We start from the raw sequence: 27,518 nt of genomic DNA, 5'->3' as shown, positions 1-27,518 counted from the left end.
AGGCCTGTATTTAGCCTGTCCCCAGCAAGTGGCCACAATTTCAAACTGCCAAAAAAGTGTCTAATACTGTCACAATCACATAAATATACATACTAAATTAAAGTAGATTGTCAACAACATAGCAAATAATATACACAGTTAATTTTAATTTATATTTTCTATTAAATATCTCATATCAAATGTTCGTCCCACGTCTCCGTCAACTCCGTCAGGTTTTTTTAAAAGTCTTAAATTAATCAGAAAATATTGTCGACAGATTTAGCCTGAAGACTCCTTTTCCAAGTCCCATTTATATTTGTTGCAACAGTGGAGTACCTGGTCTGACAAGCATTCAATTGTTTGATATTTTAAACAAACAATGTTGATAACAATGTGGTCACAGCTTTTACATGTCAACTCCGTCAGGACATTATTATGATCTTTGTTAAGAATTCCAAAATAATGTTTAGTATTTTAGTTTAGGGTTAGGTTTAGCTAACAACTGAAGAAAAAACAAAATGGCTACATTGTACTACAGAGGGTTAAGATGAAAACAAATGCCATTTTGTCAACTCCGTCAGACGTCAACTCCGTCAGATTTTGTGTCTGACGGAGTTGACGTGTATCTGACGGAGTTGACAAAAGTATTCCTAAAACAATAAAATTATTGTTTTTGAATAATGGGCAGTATTCTAATTTGGCACACAGTTAGAGCATGCCTTAAGGAACATTTTTGGCTATGGGGCCATCACAGATTTGTCTCGTGGTGACCATGGCAGCCATATTACAAAAGAGCCGCCACCTGATGTTATTTTACAATAACTCAAGTTCTACACCACCTAGGATCTTGATTCTGGTTACTAAGACCTCATTTTCAAGGATGAGGGATACAGTGGTACAATTTAGACTTTCCCTGTGACCATGGCAGCCATTTTTCAAAATGGCCGCCACCTGCTGTTATTTTACAATAACTCAAGTTCTACACCACCTAGGATCTTGATTCTGGTGACTAATCATACATTTTCAAGGATGTGGGGTACATTGGTAATATTTAGATTTGTCCTGTGACCATAGCAGCCATTTTTTTTTCAAAATGGCCGCCACCTGCTGTTATTTTACAATAACTCAAGTTTTAGACCACCTAGGATCTTGATTTTGGCGACTAATCATACATTTTAAAAGATGAGAAATACAGTGGTACTATTGAGATTTGTCCTGTGACCATGGCAGCCATTGTTTTTCAAAATGACCACCAACCTGCTGTTATTTTACCAATAACTCAAGTTTTAGACCACCAAGGATCTTGATTCTGGCGACTAATCATTACATTTTCAAGGATGAACTTTCTCTGGGAGAGGTAAGGGCTTATTTCAGGTGCAGGTTGAGTTTCTACTGACAGGACATTAAAAGGAGGTGGGCTTTCTGGCCTTTGACTTGCCCCTTTCAGGTACAGATGCACAGTTTGACTTCACTGGCCACTGCAGGGAACTGTGGGGGAGAAACTTTGGTCTCTTGACACCCCGATTAGGTTCAGGGTTTTTTTTTGGTGGAGACTTGCCTTTCATGACATCTTTGCTGCAGCAGTTGATCTCCTTACTGCCAGTGGTGGCACACTCTGGGTCTCTGGGGCATTGTATCTTGGTGGCCTCCTGCCAGTGTTTCTCCATCCTTCTCCTGAGCTCTGTGTTCTGGGGCTCTGTTATAGTCAACTTACATTGTCTTGGCTGGAGATTGCTTTCCTGCAGGGTCCAGCCCAGTCTTGTGCAGATGGCTGCTGGCCCACCTGGAGGCCCCAACCTCACTTGTTCGGTTGGTGTGATTAGGTGGGGTGGTCTTCCCCAATCAGGATGAGGGGTTTGACCCTTTCAAACGGCAGTCTGGCCAAGTGTCTGTATTTAGTTGTGAGTTTAGATACAGGATACGATTGCTCACCCAGCCCCAGGTGACATGAGGTGAAGGCTCCTTTGATTTGGTAACATTGCTTTGGTTGACATGCTGGGGACACAGAGAAAGACACTGATGCCTTCAGTGTCTGCACATCCTGCCTGATGGTCCTGAAGCCAAATCTTCTGTCTTCAGTCTTTCGCTCACTGTTCACTGCTCACTGTTCACCTCACCAAATTTAGCCCAAGGAGTTTGACCCCTAGTTTGGCCATAGACCCCCTAGTTTGGCCATAGCCACTTGTCCAAATGTGCCGACATGTGCTGACCTCATCACATCTGTGATGATGACTATGGCCGTTTTTAGCCAACGTAGTGTTTTTTGTGCAAAACTAATGCTTGGAATGGATCCAGAATCATGAAAAGCCCCTAGTTTGACGTTTGACATGCCACATGCTACTTAAAGCATAATGAAATTTAGAACATTTAGCCTTATATTGGTTGTTGATGGTACCAAACTTTCAGCAGCTGTCAAACATGCCCCTATAGGGTGGTCAAATAGAAACCAATGTGGGATATGTTAGTAGACACCTTTACAAACATTGGTGAAGAAAATTCTTGGTAAGAAATGTATTCACAGATTTTATATTATTCTGATAATATTCCCTGAGTAAATTGGTAAAATAATAGCAGGTCCACCATTTTTGAAAATGTCTACCATCCATGGTCACAGGATAAATCTAAATAGTACAACTGTATTCCTCACCCTTGAAAATGTATGATTAGTCACCAGAATCAAGATCCTAGGTGGTGTAGAACTTGAGTTATTGGGAAATAACAGAAAGTTGGCGGCCATTTTGAAAAATGTCTACCATGGTCACAGGACAAATCTAAATAGTACCAATGTATCCCACATCCTTGAAAATGTATGATTAGTCACCAGAATCAAGATCCTAGGTGGTGTAGAACTTGAGTTATTGGGAAATAACAGAAAGTTGGCGGCCATTTTGAAAAATGGCTGCCATGTTCACAGGGCAAATCTAAATAGTACCACTGTATTCCTCATCCTTGAAAATGTGGGATTAGTCACCAGAATCAAGATCCTAGGTGGTCTAGAACCTAAATCAGTTAAACTTGTCAACTCCGTCAGATGTTCGTCAACTCCGTCAGACGTTCGTCCCGTGATGTTTTTGTTAATTTCCAAAGAAATAGAAAATTCGCTGTCAAATCTTTTGTGCTTATGTATTGAAACACCAACTGAAATGATACGTAATGATGATTTTTTTTTTTTTTTACATGGTTTTCATGTTATAATATTGAAAATAAAGGTTGAAATGACGGTTTTGAGAAATTGGATATTTCATAATAGTGTGATATTGGAACAAAATAATATTAAAAGATTTGTATTACTTAACTTGATTACTGAAAGCCATTATAAGATAACTGAGGACTTTATATTATTGTTGAAATGATAAAATTCAATTAAAAGGGATTTTAGTGTGTCTGACGGAGTTGACATGAATCAGGTATTAAGTGCATAAATGTCCCATTTTAGAAAGAAATGTTATGCGAAAAACCTGTTCCTTCTCAAGATTGGTAGTTGAGACCTGTGTCTACAAATACATCTATTTGATTTGAATGTATCTTAAAAAAAAAAAAAATCCAGTTTGAAAAAAGTTTTGTCCCTTATCTCAAGAATGGGTGATATATATATATATATATAATATAATCCTCAGGACTTTACTGTGTAGGACACAAGGGTGCAGAGCCAAAACAGATTGAAAGTGTTTGCCCAGCACGACCTCCGCTTTCATTAGAAGTCACATGATGCCACAGATACAGCACTGCGCTGCCCTGGGTCTTTCTTTTTTTTTGTCCACCCACGAAACGAGTGAATTTAATTCGTCCTTAATCCCTAAAGTATGCTAGAGATGAAAACAGTCACGACAAGAGCTAGTCTGGGACACCAGAGTGAGAGGGAGGCTAGAGGGAGAGAGAGGGATAGGAAAAAAGGAGAACATTCCGCAGACATGCCCCCTCTAATGTAAAATTGCGTAAGAAAAGAAGTCAAACTATTTAGATTAACCATGTGTATGATATCATTGAATCTATGAATTTGTTTGTTAAATTCACAATTGTGAATGAATAGCCAACTGCCTGTTAGTCCAGGTTACAACCAGAAGCAGTGGTTCTGGCCCGGGCCGGCCTAGCGTACACAAAGACAATGTTTGAGAACCACTGACAAAGACATGAAGAAGTGTAGGGATTATTTCCTCAGATGGAAGCTCTCAGGTTCATGCTAGTGGTTCCTGTTTCCAAGACTGAAAACATGGTCTACAATGGCACAAAAGAAAAGGACACAGCAATGCTGCTGTCTGCCATGCATGTGCACCAAGACAAACTCGATCAGTTACACAGAAAGAGGTAATCTGGCAGGAATTTGTGGCATGTAATGACCATCAAGTGTTTGGATTTTCATCTGACACTGGGCACAGAGAGAATAAGACATGGTTGTACTGTATTAGGGATGCACGATATATTGGTAATCATGAAGTTATTTAATTAAATAAATGATATTTTTAACCAATTTGTATGGTAGAGTGGATCTTAAAGTGGGGTCCGGGGACCCCCAGGGGTACTTGAGGTTGAGGGAGTTCCAGGGGGGACCCAGCTAAAAGATAATTTGGAACCAAATGGACCCTTATGGGTCAGTAACTCAGAGTGTACAAATGGAACCAAATGGACCCTAACAGGTCCATATGGTTCCATTTGTACGCTCTCAGAGTTAAATTAGCATTGATTTTACAATATAAATTGGGGTCCCAGAGATATAAATGCTATTCAATGGGGTGTCTGTAGACTAATGCATGTCAAACTGGGGGTCCTTAAAAGTCTTCTCTTATTGGGGTCCCTGGCATATCTTTTCAAATGGGGGGTCCGTGGGCTATTTAGTGTCAATTTGGGGGTCCTTGACATGAAAAAGTTCGGGAACCACTGTGTTAAAGGACCACTTCACCACTTTTCAACCTATCTTCATATAATTGGTCTTCACTAATGTTCATGCTAAAATTATAATACAATATAGCCTAACTAGTACATCTGCAGTGGGTAGAGGTGCTCTCCCTACTCTTCCGTTGAGACATTTATACCCCGTGTGTCACATGGTTGACAAGTAGTACTGCCTGAAGCTCCTAAGTGCAATATCTCCCGTGGGCCTGTACGAGCAGGGATTGCCACAGAGGAGGATGTTCAGTCCCTCACACAGACAGGAGACCATGGGTTCCAATCCCGGGTGGGTTGTAAAAGGTACGCATTGCAGCTTTACAATGGCGTCAATATCGGACACATATCAAAACTGATCCCAATATGTCTCGCAACGTCAATATGATGTTGCATTAATTAGGTGCAGACCACATTGATGCATTGTTGAATGGGATAAAAAAAAAAAAAAAGCTTCTTTCTACAATGAGTTTAAGAACACCATCGAACAATCACAGAAGTGACCAACCATGAAGTCTCGGCAGGGACCTTATGTACAGTAGCTAGTTTTATCAGCAGCACACTGTAACCCAAAACTCATTCTAAATCTGATGTGTGTCCTTGTCAGCTGTGGCTACATGAGCCAATTTTGTAATGATTAATTTATAAATAATATGATTCACTCCATCCATAGTAATACTGTTTCTGACATTCACAAACAAAGCAACAGTTTTATAAAGATATAACTCTCCAGCAATGGATGAACTTGACCGCACGCAGTGACAGATCAAAACTACTGAAACTGCGCCGGGCAGATAGAGACACTGTTATATTGTATGGGTGCCAGGTAGCTATACTGGAAGCAATATGGCCTCCTTGATATTCAGGGTTGGTCAGATTACTTTAAAATGTAGCCAGCTACTGAATAGTCTACTCATTACATGGCAAGTTTCGTAATTAGTATAGTCATTACTTTCTGCTTTGTATAATTACCTCGTATTATAGCCTACTTTATACACTGCGTTGTACATTTTTTTACCCCAAGTCTGAATACTTTTGGACTAAGGCAAACACAAATAAAATACCACTTTACTCTCAGCATGTAAACAAACAATAATAAACTCACAACAATGCATGTCTTTCATATACAACACACAACAGTACACACATGCGCACATGGATGTATTGTTGTTTGATCCTCTCAGCAGTCTGTCACACACACTCTCTCTCTCTCTCTCTCTCTCGCACGCACATGCACACACACACACACACACACACACACACACACACACACACACCCTAACCCTAACACACGATAATATGGTATTACATAATATCGAATTTAAAAAGCCACCTGTAGATCCAACACTCCCCATATAGCACTCCTCCACACTTCCATAATGCAGAGGTGAAGAGGAGCGTTCATATCTCATATCATATGAGATCATTATGAGTGTAGTATTCAGCAGGTCATTCGCCACGCAGGATCACAGAGTAAATGGTAAATGGACTACACATGACACAATGCAGGGCTATACAATGCATTTTGCCCATTCACAAGCACATTCACAGACCAATGGTGGAGGACACCATGCATCGCAGCAACATGCTCATCTGGAGCAGTTAGGGGTTCAGTGTGTTGCTCACGGACACCTCGACAGTCCGACACCCTACCCAAACCCTAAACCTAACCTCACAGGAAGCCACGGTTAGGTTTAACCTGCCACATGTTAGTTGTAACCGCATGTTGGGAGCGACGGTGTTGTCGGACTAATGCTTGTCAGACTGTTAGTATGTCTAACCAATGTATGCACCCCTGCTGACTCAATACTACAATGGCGCACTCAGTGGATTGCAAATCTCTGGCAGAAAGGCAGGGCCCAAATAATAACACTTTTTGGTGTGTAAATATTATTTTCTCCCTCTCTGTGTCTCACTCTCTATCTGTCTGGTGTGTGCATGTAGTCAGTAGTAGTTGACTAATTAATGTAAACCTCCAACCGTATGAACCGTGGTTACACGTTTGGAATAAGCCACAACTGTGCGAGCACGTGGACGTGTGACATACAGTAGGTGCGCAGGGTATGTTGTCATGTTTATATCTTGGCCTGATTCAGATGTGAGCTACAGTATAACTGAATGGTCTCTCTCTCTCCCTCTCCCTTCCTCTCTCTCTCTCTCTGTCTGTGTGTGAGTGAGTCAATAGGGCTACAGTATGTGGTAGACGGTAGTGTTTTTATTTTTTATTTTTAACGTTTTGGCATACGTTTTGTGCCGTAAGGACAGGAGTGTTGTAATTAGTAGATCCCATATATGCCAGATGGATAGCTTGCATGCAGCCGATTGGCTAGTTCCACTCCATAGACTTGTGGACACGTGACGTATCCCCTAGCCAGGAGGGACAGTGGGTCGGAGATTATTAATTCACAATACCTTAATTGGCTTTACACACACACACACACACACACACACACACACACACACTAATAATACCCGTTGTCACCCGTTTTAACTATCTGTCTGTGTCCCTTTTGTGCCCATACTCTCTATGGAGATCTCTGTAGTACAGTATCAATACCCATTGTCATAGCACCCATTTTAACTGTTTGTCTGTGTCCCACATGGAGATCTTTGTATTGTCTGTCTGCCTGTGTGTGAAGAGTGCAAACTGACTGTTAAAGGTGGACTGGTTAATTAATCAATTGGCAGGTGTGGGGTTGCCATGGCAATCAATTGGCTGATACCGGGCACTGCACTCCCTGTGGAACATGTGTGTCGAATTTTAAGTCGGTGGGGCAAACGGTTCTCGAGTTACGTGCAACGCAGACAGACAGAGACGTACCGCATTTATAGTAGGATATCTTAGAATTCATTGGGTTTCAAATGTAGTCCTACACCTGCCATGGGGACAGGTGTTGCAAACAAATTAATTACTTCTACACCAATCAGACAAATTGAAACATCAGTGTTAGTCCCCGACATGGCAGGTGTAGGAATACATTTGAAACCCATGAATAGATATAGACCTGACAGTGCAGCAACATAACAACCATCAGCTGGTCACAGTCACAGTCCCTATACAAACCCTTTGAATATGATGGAATATGATTAAGAATTACTGTGGAAAGCTCACATTTCATATCACACACCATTCACCTGGAAAATAATTATATATATTAATTATTATTATCTAGTCTAATCAATTTCCATGTGGGAGGGGGATTTGATTGTCCATAACCAATCACTAGAGACCAGCTTAATCTGACGTCATTTTAAGTAGACACTGATGCATCACCATTCGCCATGCCAAGTTGCCAACACAAAATTATCTCCCCTTTGAATAAATACTTTCAAAGCAGAGTGCTGGTGATTTTTACTGGACTTAGGACAGACTTGATAGCTGTGTCTTGTTATCCTTGGTTCCAGTGCACAGTTTGACATTGTTTGACAAGAGCATTAGTCCCACCCAAGGTGCTGATTGGATAATCACTTTTTCAACAGAGAAGCCGATTTTTCATGATTCCAGAGCTGAAACAGTCAGCTCAGTGGAGTGAGTGGAATCACAGGGTTGGACTGAGGCACAAAAAAGAGACATTTTATCTCTCCCTGGGACCAAAATTAGTCAAAATAGCAGATTTACAAGTGCACAACTTTGCGAGCTTGTAGATCGGCTATTTTCACTAGTTCTTAATATATATATATATTTTTTTAATTTATGGAATTAGTTTGTTTGTTTGTTTTAACATAACACAATTATATAAAAAAAACAAATATAAGTGAAATAATTACAAAATCTTAATTTCTTTTTACTGTATGAAAATAATATGGTATTTTTACTCGTGTCGTAAACCCTTGAAAATTGGTCTGTGACCCATGAATGGGTCCCGACCCTTACATGTCTGACTTGGTTTACATGTTGTTTTGGTATTTCTGTAGTTTCGTACAGATTTCGCACATTTGAATAAATCAAATCAAACAACACAGCGATACTTTTTTGCGCTTCAATTTACAATGATTTGTTATAGTCAGATCTTTTTGTATTATGAATGTTTCTTAGACAAGAAAATAATTGCGGGCTCTCTCTTTTGTTTCTGAAAAGTTCCCGGGGGGGGGGACCACAGGGTCGGGGGTTTAACAGTGTGTCGTCGTCGTCCCCATATTGAAATGAAACATACTGTACATGGATAGGGAAGAGAGATGGAGAGAGAAAATGAGGAAACAGGATACATAAATATGAAGATCAAAGCAAAAAACAAGACAAACTACTTACAAATAGGAGCAATTCTTTGGGGAGGAGAGGAAACATAAAGAACATACTGTTAAGTAGTGTGGTGATTTCTGGATCGCAGTGCACTGGCACAGAGCTGCGGTCTCTACCAGGACTCAACGTTTAATCAGTGGTGGAAAAAGTACTCAATTGTGAGCTTGTAGATGTGCCATTTTCAAATGGCCGAAATGTATAATGGGGGCTGAAGTGGTTACTGTATATTTCGTAATTATAATAAAAATATAACTATAGTAACTATAAGTTGTCAAATAAATTTAGTGGAGTATTTAAAGTACAATATTTGGAAGTTACAAATACCTCAAAATGAGTACAGTACTTAGTTACTTTGCAGTAGTTTGCACCACTGAATACAATGACTGTATGCTGTATGCTGCTGTACTCATGTAATACAATGACTGCCGTGCGACACACGCACATATGCTGCTATACTCACACTTAATACAATGACTGCTGCGTGACATTGTACAACATACACATGCATAAACCAACACACATACAGTCACTCTTGCACATAAACAAAGAATAATGTACTTGCGACGACGCACGCCGACAACACACATGTACACGGTTTGCACTATGATGGCCATTTAGCGGTCTGTGTCACACAACACACACACACACACACACACACACACACACGTACACAAACGTTTAATTCAGTTCCCTGGCTAGTGCCAAAACCACATTGTTATTTAATCTTTATCTGTTCCCATCTCTCTGGTCTTGATTAGACTGTCTCCCCCCCGCTCCTCTCTCCTTTCCCCTTCTTTTCTCGTGTGCCTCTACTCTTCCCTCTTTTTTTCTATTCTTATATCTCTCTCTCGCCCTACCCTTCTCTGTTTGTTCACTCTGTTCTCTGGATTTGACCAGTTTGTGCTATATCCAATGTCGGGGGGAACCTTCTGGCTTTGTCCAAAACCGTAACTTTTCAGGAAATGGCAGGAAGAACCTGGGTGATTTCATCCAATGTGGTTATTAGTCTTAAGTGCTATTTAGACTTAACCACTTTCAACCTGTCATAAAAACTTTGTTTAATGACATGCCTCGCTAAACATCATAACTCCAAAAGCACACTATTCAATATCGTTACGCATGATGCTTTGTTCAAACCTAAGAACGGCTGCAAAACATTCCGAAACATACTTAAACACAACAGGAACATACTTAAATACAACAGGAACATACTTAAATACAACCGAAACAGCGTGGCTGAAATGACACAAAGAAGAAATAATGGAACAGGGAGGCTGGGGAGTCAGCGTGGAGAAAGATTAGAAATGTAACTTCACATGCTTTTCTAGTGAAGTTGAGCGGATAAGATCTGTTATATCCAAGTGATGTTCTGCTGGTAACGACGGCAATCCTGGCTCTGTGAGTGCGTGCGTGCGTGTGTGTGTGTGTGTGCGTGCGTGTGTCAATTCAAACTCATCTGGCATGAATGGCTCATGGTTAATCTGCAATCTCCTACGCTTGCTTGCATGCATATATGAGTAAATGTGTTCACGCACTCACAGACACACGTGCACAGACACACGTGCACGCGCACACACACACACACACACACACACACACACACACACTACAGAGGGAGAGATCAGTACACCTGTGGGCTCGTGGCACACTCCAAGTAGGCTGCCAGCCAAGTCTGCACTATACCACACACACACACACACACACACACACACACACACACAGTGAAGATGGCCCTCCTGAGTGCCGTGGTGACAAGTTGTATACGAGAGCAAAGGCATTCCACCCTCCAGTGAGGTGCTCTCCTCTCTACTCCCAGGCCAAGTGATTAGAAGTCCCTAATCAGCAGAGGCTTTGAAAGGACAGTATCTACCAGTGTTTCATCTCCCCCCCCTCTCTCTCCCCTGCTCACTCTCTCCTCTCAATGACAATGTGTCTTTAGATGATAAGTATTCAGTGTATATCAGACAGAGAGAATGGAGAGGCAGGGAGAGAGAGAGAGAGAGAGAGAGAGAGAGAGAGAGAGAGAGAGAGAGAGAGAGAGAGAGAGAGAGAGAGATGTATGATGGTATGACCAGCAGCTTTCAACAGAGAGCATCATTGTCCTGGCAGACTGGGGACTGACCTACAGGTGTGGCTTTACCCCAGCTGCACCAGAGTCTGACGTGGGGTGTGTCTGTGTGTGTGTGTGTGTGTGTGTGTGTGTGTGTGTGTGTGTGTGTGTGTGTGTGTGAGCGTGCGTGCATGCGTACGTAAGCAACAGCATATAAGAGAATAACTGAGTGAGCCAGTCAGTCAGTCAGCCAGCCAGTCAATCATTTAGTTAGTGAGTCAGTCAGTCAGTCAGGCAGGTAGACAAATCAGTCCGCCAGCGAGCCAGCCAGGCTGAGTAGACCAAATCCTTGAAGGTGTTTGATGTGATTCCATAGAAACAGGCAGTGTAAACTCAGCTTTTACAGACTATAACCATATCGGATAACGTTGCCCTGTGGGACAACTTAAGTGATGGTGTCAAACTGGGAATTTAACAAGGAGAGATGATGAGCACATAAATCTTCCCTATAGAATCTATCCCTTCCAAAGGAAGGAATTATTTTACCAAGACTGATGTCACTCTCCTGTACCATTTTGTTTTACCCACTTGAACCCCTAGAATCCCTATTCTGAGGCTAACTTCAGTGAACATAGCAGATCTGCATTGTGATGCATTGCACTGTGAGCTTGTAGATCGCTTATTTTTGGCAAGGATATTTAGTGTAGAGCTAAAAAGGAGGGCGGCTAGTATAGGGCCCTTGTGCTCAACTAAATATAGCGTTTAAGTACTATTTCCCTGGACGGTGAATAGATGTAACTAAAATGAACATGTATGTATACCCATCGATTTTAATTTCAAGAATTAGAAGTATATTATCAATATTAAACAGCAAGAATCGTATCATTTGACCAGTGGTTTGACTTTGTATCGTGTTGCAATGCAAATAATTGGTATTGAATCATTTTGCAATGCAAATAATCGATTGTATCAATACCAAGTACTTGTGAGTTGTATTTAGCAATTTTAAGAAGAAAAAAGGAAAATATTTACTTTTACTCCATTCCATATTGCATGTCTATCGAAGAATGTGTGTATTCTCTGTGTTCATGTCAAGGTGTGTTTAAATATAATCAAGGTAACCATGTATCGTATCGTTATCGTATCGCTGTTATAGAGTTACACCCGTAATACCCACCCCTAATAATGATGTGCATCTGTGGTACCAGATGTACCACTGCAGTTCCTTTTCTCTCCATTCTCTCCCTTCCTACACTACAACTTTTTTGGCTTTTTGAAAACAATTAATGCAAATGATTGATCATCTGTCGCATACGGAAACACAGGTAAGATAATAGGTAAATATTGCATTCCTCAATATTGACCCATTACCCCCTCCCCATGTCAAATGATTCTATCCTAGGGACCTATTATTATTATTATTGAGATTTAACCATTTTGAAAATGTTTGCCTTTGACATGGCCAAAATAGGGATGCCAGGTTTACATTGGTTGAATCAAGTTGCCTAAATGTCATTGTACGTACCTGATGAATATAGGATTAAGGTGGTGATATTGAAACATATTGTTACAATGGTCATACATATTTTTTGTATTTTAACAATTTTCCTGGTCAGCAAAATCAGCATAAATCACCAATTGGAGCACAAAGGAATGGTAGAATGGCATGAATACAGGCCTGGTACAACCACAACACTATTGCTTGCACAAAGCAACAAACGAATGATTTCATTTAAGTCTGTTAACTCAACCCATTTGAGACATGCAATACTTACAGTAATACTAATACTTTGAGCATTTGCGATGCGTGCTAGAGCATACAAGTAGACCCACACAACCTCAGTGACACTGCTACCCCCACTGACCTCGACTGGGTTATGAATGAACAGTAGGACGACGATTCACTGGTGTAAAAAAATATATATATATATTTACAAAGCTTATATTCAAACGTCACTACTTTTCAGAAATGGGCAGGGGAGAGAGAGGGCTCGTTCTTGAAATCTTTCAAGACAAAAGTAAAAAGAAGATGAGAAAGAGAGAGAGAGAGAGAGGAAGAGGAAGGGGGGGTGTTATCAACAGATCTGGTGTCTGTCTGTCGGACTGTCACACACCTTGCGGTGCTCAGCCCAACGGATTGTTTTATGATGACATATCCACAGTGCCTCCAGGGCCACCTGACATTCCTCACTCTGACCCTCCTCATATCTCTCCTCTCCTCCTCTCCTTCTTGCACTTCTGTCTCACCTCTGTCTATTTCCCTCAGTCTCTTCCTCAGACTCACCCCTCTCATAACCTCTTCGTTCCCTGGCTTTACTTAAAATTCTTCCCTCTCCCTCTCCCTCTCTCTGTGTCTGTCTGTATGTCTGTTCCTCCATCTCTCTCCAGGAGATGCAGATCAGCAGCTCCTCACTGACCAGACACAGTGTAACCAGATCGGGACTTTTACTTTTTCTACTTTTTCAACCAGAGGCGGGACCCCGAATTCTCATAATTTACTCTCTCGCCCTGGGAACCAGACTCAATAAAATGTGGTTTTCTCACTCTCTCACATATGAGGAATAAAATTGTGACACTTCATGGATCCTGTCCAATATTGAAAAGTAACTCATAGAATAGAAAATGTATCTAATAAATAATAATGAGAATTATAAGTATTATTATATACATTTTCTATTCTATGAATAACTTTTCAGTATATTCAATATATTTTATTACCCTATTATTAATACAGCTACTAATAATAATTAATAAAAAAATATTAATATAATATTATTTGTATTTCTACTTGTAGCCTAATTGCTGTTAAATTAATCTGCTGTAGCCTGCAATAATACATATGTGAAAGCTATTTCTAATCTTAAACAGTTTAAATATAGTGTTCTTTAGCCCATATAGCCTACTTCATTTATTTTATCACAATATATAGCCTACTTTTTGAAACATTTGCCTTTATTCAAATTCTCCAATGCATGGCATTGGAGAATTTGAATCTGAACAGACAGCAACAATATTTGACATACACAAAATGACAATGGCCACAACACATATGGGTGAAATTAAATAGAGATATGTCGGTAAGGTAAGGTCTGGTCAAGCAATGGGAACGTGATTAAAGTAAGCGGTGACCGGTGAGAGAGGACGTCTGCTAACCGAACATTCATTCAATCTTTCATTTTCGACAACCGACACATTTGACATTATTATGATTATGGACTATCCTCCAACACGTGGTAAATACACATAAACCACTTACCACCAGAGTCCAATGATATTTACGGGGCAGAGCAAGATGAAGAACAGGGCAAGTTGGATTCGTGATAGTGGAATCGTCATGATGCGGTGAACGTAGCAAATCCTCAGGGGAGAATGACTCGCCAAAAAAGTTTTAAATTAACAGCCCAGACAACGCCGAATGCGGTGATTTTTGTGTGGAAAAACATGGGACATCCGTGTGTGGTGGGTTCTTAACTGCACGATCCAGCACTCGACCAAGTCATAATGCTCTGTCTGCAAGTGCGCAAGAAGTCAATCACCCAAGTGCCCAACTCCGTTTCTTCCAGGCGCATCCTACTTATCAATCAGTCAACTCGGTCAAGAGGTTACTAGAGAGAAAGCTGTGACCGAATGCGTAGTTAACGAGTTCATTGTCCTTAAAAGCTGTACTATCGGAGCACACCGCTGAATTTTGAAGAAGTCCTGAGAGAGAAATAGAGGTGACGCAAAGCAAGTATAAACCCTCCTGACTGCAAAATAGCCTACCCAAATTCCAAGAGCGCAGAGATTTAGATCTGGCAGTGAGGACACTTAGAGCCCCGCGGCTGATGGAATGAAGCCAGACTTTTGGGCAAAAAAAAGTGAAAACAAATCAAAGACTCCACAGAGACCAAAGTTCTGTATTAATGTTGACGTGCACTGTACAAATGTCACGGGAGATGTTGGTCTATACTGGCGCTGGCTGGGGGTTGGAATTGGAAGTCCATAATACGCGCTCTGGTTCACACTCACCGGCCACAGGTAGGCTATAGCCCGGGCGTCAAAACGCGCGTCTGTCTGTACTACAGTCTGCAGTGCGACTCACTGTGCGAGAGTGTATTTTCCTTGGATCATAGAGGGAGGAAAAATGCACTCATCTTCCACCTTGGGGTGACGTCGCTTCGGGCAAAGCGAAATCCTCGCTGTCACTCAGAAAGAGAAAGAAACTGCAATTAGTTTTAGGAGAGGACCTGCTGGGAGCAGAAAAGTTAGGCTTTCAGGGGTGACGGCGAGTCAAACCCATACACACGCGTGCGCGCGCATATCACACACGGGGGTGGGGAGAGAGAGAGAGAGAGAGTGTGCGCGTGTGTCACTGTGTGTGTGCGCGCGCGTGTGTGTGTGTGTGTGTGTGTGTGTGTGTGTGTGTGTGTGTGTGTGTGTGTGTGTGTGTGTGTGTGTGTGTGTGTGTGTGTGCGCGCGTTTGTGTGTCAGACTCAGACTCAGGGTTCAGACACTGCCATATAGCCGAAATCAGAGATTATGGAATGAGGTGAGATCAGCACAGGTGTGTGATAACACATTTCTGAGATGTGCCAATAGTCTATCGGATGATAAGTCAGGTATGCTGGAATGAAAGAAACACTGGATCCCTTTTCATCTGCTCTATTCTGGCTACAGGCTTGTTGTTGTCACCAAGGTTAATGTACATCCTTTTATTCAGGACAATGGTGAAAAATGGGGGTTAGGGTTAGTTTGTTTTTCTTTAAATTTGATTAGTGCCAGTTGTCTAAAAATGTACACATACTGTAGTCATTACATGTTGTACCCTTTGCACACCGTGCTGCACCTCCTCCCTCGAGAGGAATTGTTTGGAAAAAAGTGTGCAGCACTGCACTGATGTCAGTAGGGAGACTACTATTGTGTCTGCAGCCACCACCCACCACCATTAAGAGAACCAACATCATCTCATGGGGCTGTTACAGGTAGAAACACAACACATAAACAATAGGCCTGCACTGTTGCTAGGACGCATGCATTTGTGTACGCTTGTATGCAAGCCAATGCATGTGCGCCGACGATTGTGCGTGCATGTGTGTGTGTGTGTGTGTGTGTGCGCACGCGCGCACACGCACACATAGCCTGGTGGGTAGTATTATTATCACCTATCTGGCCAAGGGCACATCCATTGAAATCTAACACCTCTGCTCTGCTGTCGCCCATAAAAGCTCTGCATGACATCCCACTTCGTTCCTACACAGTGATGCAATCAATCAACTGTAACACACAAGGCAAAAGAACACAGTCATGTTCCACTATAATCATGGAGGCATTCAGATATGCCACCCTACCTCCAAATCCTCACCTTAAACCTCCCCAGTCCCAGTACACTCCGCTCATGAACCTAATCACGGTTAGGTGGTGGCCCTGGTGGGCCCCTTCATACACCCTCACAACGTGCCAGTGCGGTAACACAAGTAGCACAAGGTCACAGAGCAGCCTCTGCCAGTGGTGGTTCTCAAGGTGGGGTCCAGGGACCCCCCAGGGGTCCTTGAAGGGGATCCAGCGTGTCCCAGCAAAATGAGTAACAGTTTAAAGATTGCCGATCTACAAGCTCACAGTGCATTGCTCCGAGCTCGTATCACCGATTTTTGAGAAATCCTGACAAACCTTGTCTTATGGGGGCACAACAACTTATGAAATTGGGGTCAAATACATTTGAGGGTCTTTGACATGAAAAAATAACCACTGTCTTCTAGGACCATACAGGTGGTCTGGCAAGTTTAGCCCATTAATTCTCACTTTTTAATATACTTAGCTGCAAACCATTTTCCATAGCATACCGTAGTTTGTCTGCCACTGGCTTCCATTAATTTCAGTATGGTGCACTTGCTTTGAGATAGATAATCCAACACACTAAATATCACCGTGCAATTCTTTGTAAAAGTTAAATTTTCATTGCTTTTTAGTTTACACACAGATTTGTAATGTTGATCCGAACATAGTCCCTGATGAAAAGATTGATTTACAAACTAAACACAAACATCCTTGACTTATCAACTGCTCAATTTGGAAATGTAATGACTATGGAGGAAAATAAATAGCTAGGCTAATGCAATTAAAAATTTAAAACTGTAATATTGTAATGTTCTGTAAAAATATGGAAACATGGTCTATGTATGATATATGGACTAAGCTGTGAATAGACAGTGTGTCTTCTTACAGTATTCAAAGCTTGTGAATGAGACAAATTAATTGGCTTTTTACCATGAGGCTGCAGTCCAATCCATCTCTCTGTGTGTGTATGTGCGCGTGTGCGTGTGTGTGTGTGGGGGGGGGGGGGGGGGGGGGGTGTGTGTGTGTATGGTGTATACTGCCCGCACAGAGTACAAAACACTGTTGGCCTACAAAGCAACCGGGAGGCTGGCAGAATATTGATATTCTACTGTTAGACGGATGTTCTAAATGATTCTTGGCTTACTTACTACTAGCTACTGGCTAGTAGTGAAGGAAAAGTCAAACTTAAGACCATGAATGTTCTGCCATAGTTGAACATCTATGCATGTAAAATAATCCAACATTGTTCTTGTGACTCGGTAAGATAAGGTCGCTATTTCCATTGGCCAAAGGAGACGGCCCGTGACCACACACGTCTACAGTGTACATTGCCCACAAACTGGCTGTTTTTAAATGCCGGGAAGGACTGAACTTCATATTACCATTCATCACGATAATATTTTTCACAATACTGTATTGATTATCCAGCGGCCCTCGTATAAATATGTATACAGGACTCGATGTTCTTCAACACTACGCCTCAGACATTTGTCTCCGTTTATCTGTTGTATCTGTTTGCATGTTGCCATACCCCGCAGGGGTCCAAAGTGAGAAGAAGAGAGGTCCCAAATGGCAATCACAACACATTTAATCCATGTAGCGTTTAGAAACACAAAAATAAAATATATTGATAACATATCTGGAAATACTGTCACATATTTACAGGGTACTGTCACGCACCTCATTGTTTTTAAATATCTTATTTTCACAAAAGCCCTTCTAGCCTTTCATATTTGCCTTGGTGTTCTCAGTCCGTCTGTATACTCTATCAAATAAACCATACTTAAATTACATGATTGTTTCCATCACTGGGAGGGACAAGCCTCTCAGCTACTTATATCCCATAACCCAGAGGGACTACGCTGTATATTTTCTACCGAGTTGGTGGTCCAACAACAGCTGGGACAACGCTGATTGAGTATGACAATCTTCGGCTAAATATATGCTTTCAAAGTGGGTATGCTGTCTGTACAAATATTATCATACACAGCTGCTTCATACACACAATGCACATTCTATTTACTTACCCAAGTATCCGTAGTGAAGTTTGGACGAGGTCATGCTGTTACTAAACTCTACAATTTGTAAATATGTCTTTAGTATTTTCCATACAATTCAACATTTCAAGTTAGATTTCTGTATAGCTTATGAACTATTTGGCTTGTTATTTTTTCTTAGCCTGCAGTATTTTACCCATTCATGTTTTCTATATTAAATTGATTTGACCTGTGAACTGAAACCTTTAACTTTTGTTGAGACAAACACTGCCATGTCTAATGTATAATACTCCATCATATGATGCTGCAGCAGAAAAAAATACTTGCAAACACTCATCAACAGAACTGACTGGGTAGCTTATCGTTAGATACAAATAAATATCGCTTTTGATCTTAATCAGATAATCAGTTTAAGATCAGTGCTGGGCCTGATGTGGGCCTCTGGTTATGTTGTGGTCAGTGCGTTCTTCCATACATACTGTACCCCGCTGTAATTCAGCTTGCAACAATAAACTTCAAAGATGAAATATGGAGGCTTTTCTCGTGCTCCAGGTGCATTCAGGCTACCTCGGTTCAACTGCCGAGGCTACACTGAGATGAGCCGAGCTGGGATGTAGAATATATTTCTACTTTTATGCCTACAATATTTCTTTATTTTTTTAAACGCTTTTTATCACTGGGAAATCTCTATCTCGCAGCGCATGGGGATGAGAATGTGAATGGAGCAATGTAACAAAGCACCAAAGTCAAGTCTGACATATTGGTCCAATGTGCACTTTAAGCATCTCCATTTCAAGCATCCTTTTCAGTTACTTATCTCAGTGGTTTCAGAGTGGAGGCTGCTGTAGGCTGTAGGGTACCAGGAAGGGGGGAGGGAGGGCGACGCGGGACATTTCACCAGAGGCCTATTACTGGCCCACATCAGGCCCAGCATTCATCTTAAACTGATTATCTTATTATGATCAAAAGCGATATTTATTTGTGTCTAACGATGGAAAAAATTATAAGAAATTATACAGAGAACATTTTTAATCCAATTCATACGATTATTGTGCCAGTTTGACCTGATGTCCCTATTTTGCTCATTATCGTTATTGTCAAAGATGTAAAAAATTTAAAAAAAGATAAAAGTGAAAATGATGATCTACAAGCTCAAACCGTATCAAATCATGACACATTTAACAATTGGGGTCCATATATGGTAATGGAGATCTGGGGTCCTTATGGAAAAGTTTGAGAATACGTGACATTGTTTGCATTGTTCTCTTTCATGTATTGACGGGGTATTTTTCTCTCTCTCTCCTTGGCCACATTCTCCCAGTTGTTTGGAAGCGAACAGAAGTGACAAATTAGTTAGCATTAACGCACATTAAATACATACCAATCTTTTTTCCCCCCTCTCTTCTTTCAGAGACATTTCTATTCCTCAGACTCTCAGAGGGTCAGAATGATCCGATAATACTGTAATTATGTGAACTGTACGGGAGCATCCGTAACAAAGTTAGAAAGTTATGAAAATTGAGTTATCACTGCTGATCTATATATAACTGGAGAGCATAGTTGTGAACATGACCACCAGGACACTACAACTCTTTGTACTAGTACTATCTGCTCACCAGGGGTGGGAAAAGTACAGTAAAAAAGGTTACAAGTAAAAGTCCGGAATTCAAAATGTACTAGAGTAAAAGTACAAAAGTAGGCTATTGGTATCAAAATATACTTAAAGCACAAAAGTAAAAGTACTCATTATGCAGAATGTCCCATTTCACAATTTATCAAATGTATAAAAATAGCGCGATGTGACGCATTGTGAGCTTGTAGATCGACTATTTTAAAATGTCCAAAATGTGTATAGAGCTGATGTGGGTAATGTTTGTAATAATAATCAAAATCTACAAAGTAAATAGTAATACCATTTTTCGAAAATACTAGAGTAAAGTACAGTACTTAAGTAAAGGTACATAGTTACTTTACACCACTGCGCCTCTCTCTCTCTCTCTCTCTCTCTCTCTCTCTCTCTCTCTCTCTCTCTCTCTCTCCCCCCCCCCCCCTCTCTCTCTCTCTCTATCTCTCTCTCTCTCTCTCTCTCTCTCCCCCCCCCCTCTCTCTCTCTCTCTCTCTCTCTCTCTCTCTCCCCCCTCCATCTCTATCCCTGGTTCTGTCCATTGGGGTGAGTGTGTTTTGTTAGGGAGGTCTGATTCTTCTTCATACTTGGCTGGGGCTTTATGGACAATAAAGATCTGATTTCAAAGTCCGGCAGGGTGTTGGGCCTGGGGCCTTGGCTCACAGCTATAGCTGCCTGCTGGGAAGAGATACTCCACACACAGCCCCTATCCAGATGGCCATCAGCCTGAACACAGTGGATACATCATATTCTCAAATGTTTTCATGTCAAGGAGGACCCCCAAATTGATACGCATTTGGAAATATTTCTTGCCAGGGACCCCCCATACAAGATTTGCCCTGTTAAAATGTTTAAAAAAATGTTCCACAGATCACATGGTGATGCATTGAGAGCTTATAGATCAGTTGAAATAGCCGGGGTTAAAGTGAGAGATTTTGATGAAATATTAACACATTTAGCGGGGGGACTCCCTGGAACCAATTAAGGACCCCTGGGGGTCCTCAGACCCCACTTTGAGAACCACTGTTCTGCTCAACATGTATGCTTAGCCCATGAAAGCTCCACGCCTCCCTCATGAACAGAAACGTTCTACAATTGACTTCCAACCTAGAAAAAGTGAATATGTGTTGTCTATAATAATCTGGCCACATGTCTGCTGGGAATAGACACTGACGGGACAAACGATGCCCTTCAGGTGACTGTCCCCTGTGAGGACAGATATGCACAATGCTGTGTAGTCATGGGTTCAAAGCCCAGCCCATGCCAAGTTTTTCACCTTTATGTGTAGATAAAGAAAAAGTACTCATTTTTTTTACTTAAGTAAAAGTATCAATACTGTAATGTAGAAGTAAGTAAGTCCACTATTCAACATTTACTACTTAGTAAAAGTACAAAAGCGTTGGCATCAAAATGTACTTAAAAGTACCAAAAGTAAAAATGCAATGCGATGCATTGTGAGCTTGTAGATCGGCTATTTTCAAATGTCGGAAATGTTGTGGTTGATGTATGTTTAGTAATAATAATCCAAATCTACAAAGTAACTAGTAACTAAAGTTTTCAAAATAATGTACTGGAGTAAAAGTACAATGCTTGGATCCTTGGAGATGTAGTGGAGTAGAAGTAAAAGTATTGGAAAATGGAAATACTATATAAGTAAAGTACAAATACCTAAAATTTGTACCTAAGTACTGTACTTAAGTAAATGTACTTAGTTACTTTCTACCCTGAGGTGCCTGGTGATGTGCCAGAAACAGCAGGCCAGCTCTTGTCTGATAAGAGTATTACCTTATACCACACCGTATGTTTTCATTGGGTCGAGTCCCTTCTCTCAATGGCCACGTCTCAACAGTTCTCTAAGATCAGCACTGTGAAGTAATAGAAGTAAAATTACTCAAAAGATTACTTTGGCACCTCAATCATAGAGCTCAAGCCCGAGATATGTAAACATGCATCTTCAGTGGGTTTCTATCTCATTCTATGCCGAGGCTTTGGTTCATTGCACTATATGGAAACAACCCTGACGAGACCCAGCATTTGGCTTGTATGGATTCATAAGGCATTCTGCCAAATGGGTCCAAAACCCAGTACTCTGATGGGATGTTGGCTGGGATGGTCTAAACCACACCAATGGATTTCCCCCCTCTGCTTTATACAATATGATAGTATACTGTAGACAGAGAGGGCATATTGTGTAGTGAAATAGGGAAATTACATCTGACAGATGAAGAATTGGGCATGAACTCAAAACATGACAAATTAGTCACAACAGCACAACAGAACTTTCAAATAGTTACGATGTTTCCTCTGGCATCCCTGGAGTGAGACAATGTTAACATTTGGGCATGTTGAATCAAAGACATTTATCTAATCTCTGTTTACCTAAGTTAAGTTGGCTGTGTACCCACAAGTCATTTTTTTCCCACCAGTGCCTGGGTTGACACCTGTGTGTACAGTTACACACATTCACACCTGGGTGCTGTCTAGCACACCTACAGTATGTGTACTTCTTATAAGCAGGTATGCTCTTCAAATCAGGATTTCCTCAAATAGCAAACAGCTGGAATGAGGACCGTTTTTGACCTCAGGTCAAGAAAGCACGTGGGAAATTTTGCTGCTGATGAAGGATGACAAGCTTTTGACATGAATATTTGCTACGGCCACTTATAAGTTATAATAACTGATATTCAAGCAAAGATACAATCTTTTCAACAAAGTATACATTAGACCCCAATGTGCTACCACACCTATTTACACGCACTAGACACACACTTTACGCTGCTTTCATCTGGGCGTGAAATGAATTCCTACTGTCTGCCAGAATGCACCTCTCAGATTGACTCTCTATCTCTCTCTGTACTTTTCTTTTTCACTGTAACTTTCCCCTCCTCTCTCACATAACACACATATGCTCTGTGCCACACATGGGCTGACTTTGCTTTCAGTGAAAAAGCGCTCCTTCAATCCGAGAAAAGTGCCTCCGCCTGTTGTGCCGCGAAAAGTCCATGAAATGCATTCCCGGGCGATTATCAGCGAAAATGATTAGAAATCCCATCAGACGTAATATTTTATATGCAGAGTTTGAATTAGGTCTAAATCAAAAACACATGACGACCCTAACCTTTTTAAAACAAACCACAGTCATGTCTGGAATCCCCAGGAGAAATGTTCATGGAATTCCTCCATAACTGGCAGAGAGAGAGAGAGAGAGAGAGAGAGAGAGATTCTATTATAACATATTGATACCGCCCGCTGCCACATGATTTTACATGTCCAGAAACGGAAAGTCTGTTGTGGGGAAAGGAAGAAGAAAATGAAGTTATGTAAAGTGATGGTCTTGTTACAGCAAGCAATGAAGACAAACTTCATCCAGACAACTGCCAGCTACACAGTAAAATCTTCTGCGCTAATGCAAAGTCTGTGTGCGTAAAAATGTACACAAATTAACACTGCGGATTTAGCTGTGGCTGTTCAACCCAGAAAGAATAGATTATGGTATAATGTATAGTACATATGCTCTCTCTCTCTCTCTCTCTCTCTCCCCGACCTGGGCTGACCTGGAGGTGACCTTAAGAGATCCTGTCGTACGTGTCCTCAAATAGGACATCTCCAGTTCGAATTGTGGTTTTATATTTTGAAGCTGTTCGTTTATGAAGGTATTGTTGATGAAGTTCTATTTAGTGTGGACTCTAGACTTATTTTGAGTTACAGAATGTATAAGATTATTAACTTTCCATACAACTTTCTTAATAGGTTAAATAGGCCTATGGTATATCTTTAGTTCATCAGATCAACCAAATACTCTCATTAGTTACCATTCTGAATTAACGTTATGCTTCAGGCTGGCTTCCATGACAGGCTTCCTGTTCACTCTCTCACACACACACACACACACACACACACACACACACACACACACACACACACACACACACACACACACACACACACACACACACACACACACACACACACACACACACACACACACACACACACACACACACACACACACACACACACACACACACACACACACACACACACACACACACACACACACACACACACACACACACACACACACAGCTGCTGTCCAAGATTGCAGTCCTCTGTGGCACAGTCGAGTGTTTCCAGTGCAGATTACGCATTCAGACCATAACGACGTGTTCAAAGTTTTAAATGATTCTGAGATCAGCCCCTCGGCAGCTAATAACCCTCCTCAAACAGAGGCACAGCTATTGGAAATGGCTTGTGTGAAAACCTCATAAATCCAATATTGATGTTTGTAAAAGTTTTTTGCATTCAAATTCAAAGTTTGGATTGTGGCTTTATGTGTGGGGGTATGAGTTTCATAGCACTAGCTGCCAGGGAACCCATTGTTAAGTTTCACAAATATACAGTATGTGAATCAATTGGGAATGGCAACTCTTTTTCCCCCCCTCCTTTCTTGATTGTGCTGAGAAGCTGACTCCTGGGAGATATATTTCTTGTTTTTTTGTTTAACATATCTGACAGCAGCAATAGCTCGTAGCGGACAGAGACAGACATAACTTCCAAATGCATCACATCCAATAATGCATAATGATAACAACGCTGCCGAACGTGGGGTTATTAGATTAGATTTGGCCCAATCGTGGTGTGGTGTATATTTTCTGTGTGGGTGTGGTATACATTGTGTGTGTGTGTGTGTGTGTGTGTGTGCGTGCACACAGTCATATGACCAAAAATAAGACCTATAAGCTCACAAGTGTTGCATTTGCAATGCGTTGTGAGCTTATAGATTGGCTTTTTATAGCCCGCAACAAGGTCATTCAATGAAGCATAAATGGAACTTAACGCACACCACATGCACGCTGACTGTGCAGTCTGATTCATTATCATTACCGGCAGAGCAGTAACTTTGTTAGAACTGATCTTATCTGGTCAGACCCGCTCACCGTTTGAAAACTCTGGCTTTCTCAGCTTTCTTCCTTGTCCAATGTGTGTCTAGAGGGCTTGTGGTGTCACTGCTCATTTGCAAAGAGGTACACAGTTTATTAAGAGACTATCAATGGCCAGAAGACAATTCCTTTATTCTTATTCTTACTATGTAGTTGTATACTCAGTTTTTTCATTTTTATAATTTTGTGTCTGAGCCGTTTTCTTGTTTGTTTATATTATGTGTATGTTGAATGTCTGTGTGTTAAAATCAATAAACATAAAGAGGTACACTGTCACAAACCTGAGAGTTCATGCAACTCCCGAGTGTACAAATGGTCCATTTGTACACTCTCTGAGTTGAATGAACGCTGGGGATTTTAAAGTGTAGCAGCAAAGCATGCAGATGGTCCTCATGATGAACTCAGAGCAACCTTACCTATTATACTACTACGCAGTGGTGGAAAAAGTACCCAAATGTTTTACTTAAGTACAAGTATCAATACTGCAATGTAGAAATACTCTGTTACAAGTAAAAGTCAAAATGAATGTCAAATAGTTTAGCCCCCCGATAGCCTGATTATAATACGACCCCGTTTTTTATGATGTTTCCATTGGAAATAAAAATCAGCACAATAGAGTATTAAAATGTACAATTTGTACATAAAGTACCAAAAGTACTCATTATGCAGAATGTCCCATTTCAAGTTTTGCCACACATTGTGAGCTTGTAGATCGGCTATTTTCAAATGGCCGAAAGGTATAGGGCTGAAGTGGTTAATGTATGTTTTATACTACAAAGTAACTAGTAACTTCTTCTTTTCCTTTCAGCTTTTCCCTTCAGGGGTCGCCACAGTGAATCATCTGCCTCCATCTCACCCTGTCCTCTGCGTCCTCTTCATGTCCTCTTTCACTACATCCATAAATCATATATCTCTCTCTCTCTCTCTCTCTCTCTCTGTATATCATCATCATATATACAATTGAGAAGTTGTCCCCAACACACGGATAAGGGACCCAAAGTCAACAGCTACGACTGCTACGTCATGACAACACCGCCATACACACACACTGCCCTCACACGACAGTGACGTCACACAATTACCCTCCGAGTCGTTACAGATCTATCTCCTCATGTCGCGCCGCACGCCGAGACTCAACACCACACGCGGAACAATGGTCATTGCACTGCCACCAAAGCCGCCTCCCTTCCACACTCACGCCACCAATGCATTTCTTTACTACAAAGCCTCCTTGTTCTTTTGCTGCAGGATCCATTATGACGTGTAGAACACAGATAGAACCAAGCCCCTAGGAGCGTGGTGGATTATTGAAGCCTAGACTAGTTGCCAGATCTGGTATTGCATGCTTAGCACATGGAGGACACTACTGTGCATACTTCATGGCACCAACGTTGGTGCCATGCCCCAGCCACCCAGAGGAAACATTGAAACGAAATGGACTTTGGTGGCCGAAAGTAGGTACTGCAGCTTGAGCGGCACTGGGCCCATCTATGTCACTATGAGTGCGTAGTCGTACGTGACGTGTGCTCGTTCATGCTTTCGGCCTGGCGCGTTCATGAAAGCTCTGTTGAATTCTATGACGTAGATAGGGCCAAAATGGGCAGAGCCCACCACTTTTCCACCAGTCCAGTCCTGGAAGGAGAGTGTACTTCCAGATGGAGCGTGCGCTGGGTGAGCATTAGTCTCTATCATGAGTAAGCGATAAAGCGGAAGTGGAGACTCCTACAGTCACGCACATTCATCATTAAAAAACATGAGGGGCGCTCTTAACATACATCACATTTCAGCCAATCAAATCCTCACAAATATCATTCCGGCCAATCACTTTTGCCGTCTTCACTTTTCTGCCCTCACCATTCATCCTCAATTATGTACTTTGCTCAGCCAATCAAATCATCTCTATGGGGTGTGACAAAACAGACAAAGCTGGGCATAGGAGGCGCTAGTGCCCCTCAAAAATAAAATGTAAACGGAAATTGCAGCTTTCTTACTTGGATTTCGGGAGGTGTAGTTCCAGAGTCCATACTGCATTCGGAGATTGTGGAATAGTTACACGAGACTAGGAGAGCATATACATACACCACAGACAGACAGACAGACAGACAGACAGACAGACAGACAGACAGACAGAGACAGAGAATTAAAGATTTCAATGTGTGTATGTGCTTCTTCCCATTCAGGGATGCAACAGAAAAATATAATTGATTTGGACTGTAATAATATGTAACTCTCGTTTCTATAATATGAAAAGGTTCTGCTATATACAGAACTGGGCATGCAGGGGAGTTTGTTAGTATATAGCACCATCTTGTGGAACACTATGTGTCCAGCTAGTTCTATCATTCTAACATTTTAAAGGACAGCAGGCATGTTTTGGTCCCTGTGCACTTTATATCCAATGCTTTTTTGTGTTTTTTTTACCCCTTTCTTTTCTTAAGATTCCTTTTAAATTTTGAATTGATTAAAGTCAAAGTATTATTTTGTAAACTAAGCA

At 41.3% G+C, this 27,518-nt stretch overlaps 1 protein-coding gene across 2 annotated transcripts in view; it reads right to left on the bottom strand.

Annotated features, from left to right (window-relative positions):
• The window catches only part of wnt6b (wingless-type MMTV integration site family, member 6b), a 54,857-nt gene that overhangs the window by 24,897 nt on the left and 2,442 nt on the right, over nt 1-27,518 (bottom strand). The window contains exon 1 of one of the 2 annotated variants that reach the window (XM_080785740.1): nt 14,407-15,107. The exons of the other annotated variant lie outside the window; for it this stretch is intronic. Coding sequence (XP_080641866.1) covers nt 14,407-14,486 — 80 coding nt within the window. The 5' untranslated portion in view covers nt 14,487-15,107. Of the gene's footprint in view, nt 1-14,406; nt 15,108-27,518 lie in introns of those variants that run through there. 2 annotated transcript variants of the gene reach the window in all.

The sequence above is a fragment of the Protomyctophum bolini genome, assembly GCF_963924005.1.
Source record: "Protomyctophum bolini genome assembly, chromosome: 16".
NCBI lineage: Eukaryota > Metazoa > Chordata > Actinopteri > Myctophiformes > Myctophidae > Protomyctophum > Protomyctophum bolini.
Note: the sequence above shows the minus strand (reverse complement) of the source record. Positions and strands in the feature narration are given on the sequence as shown.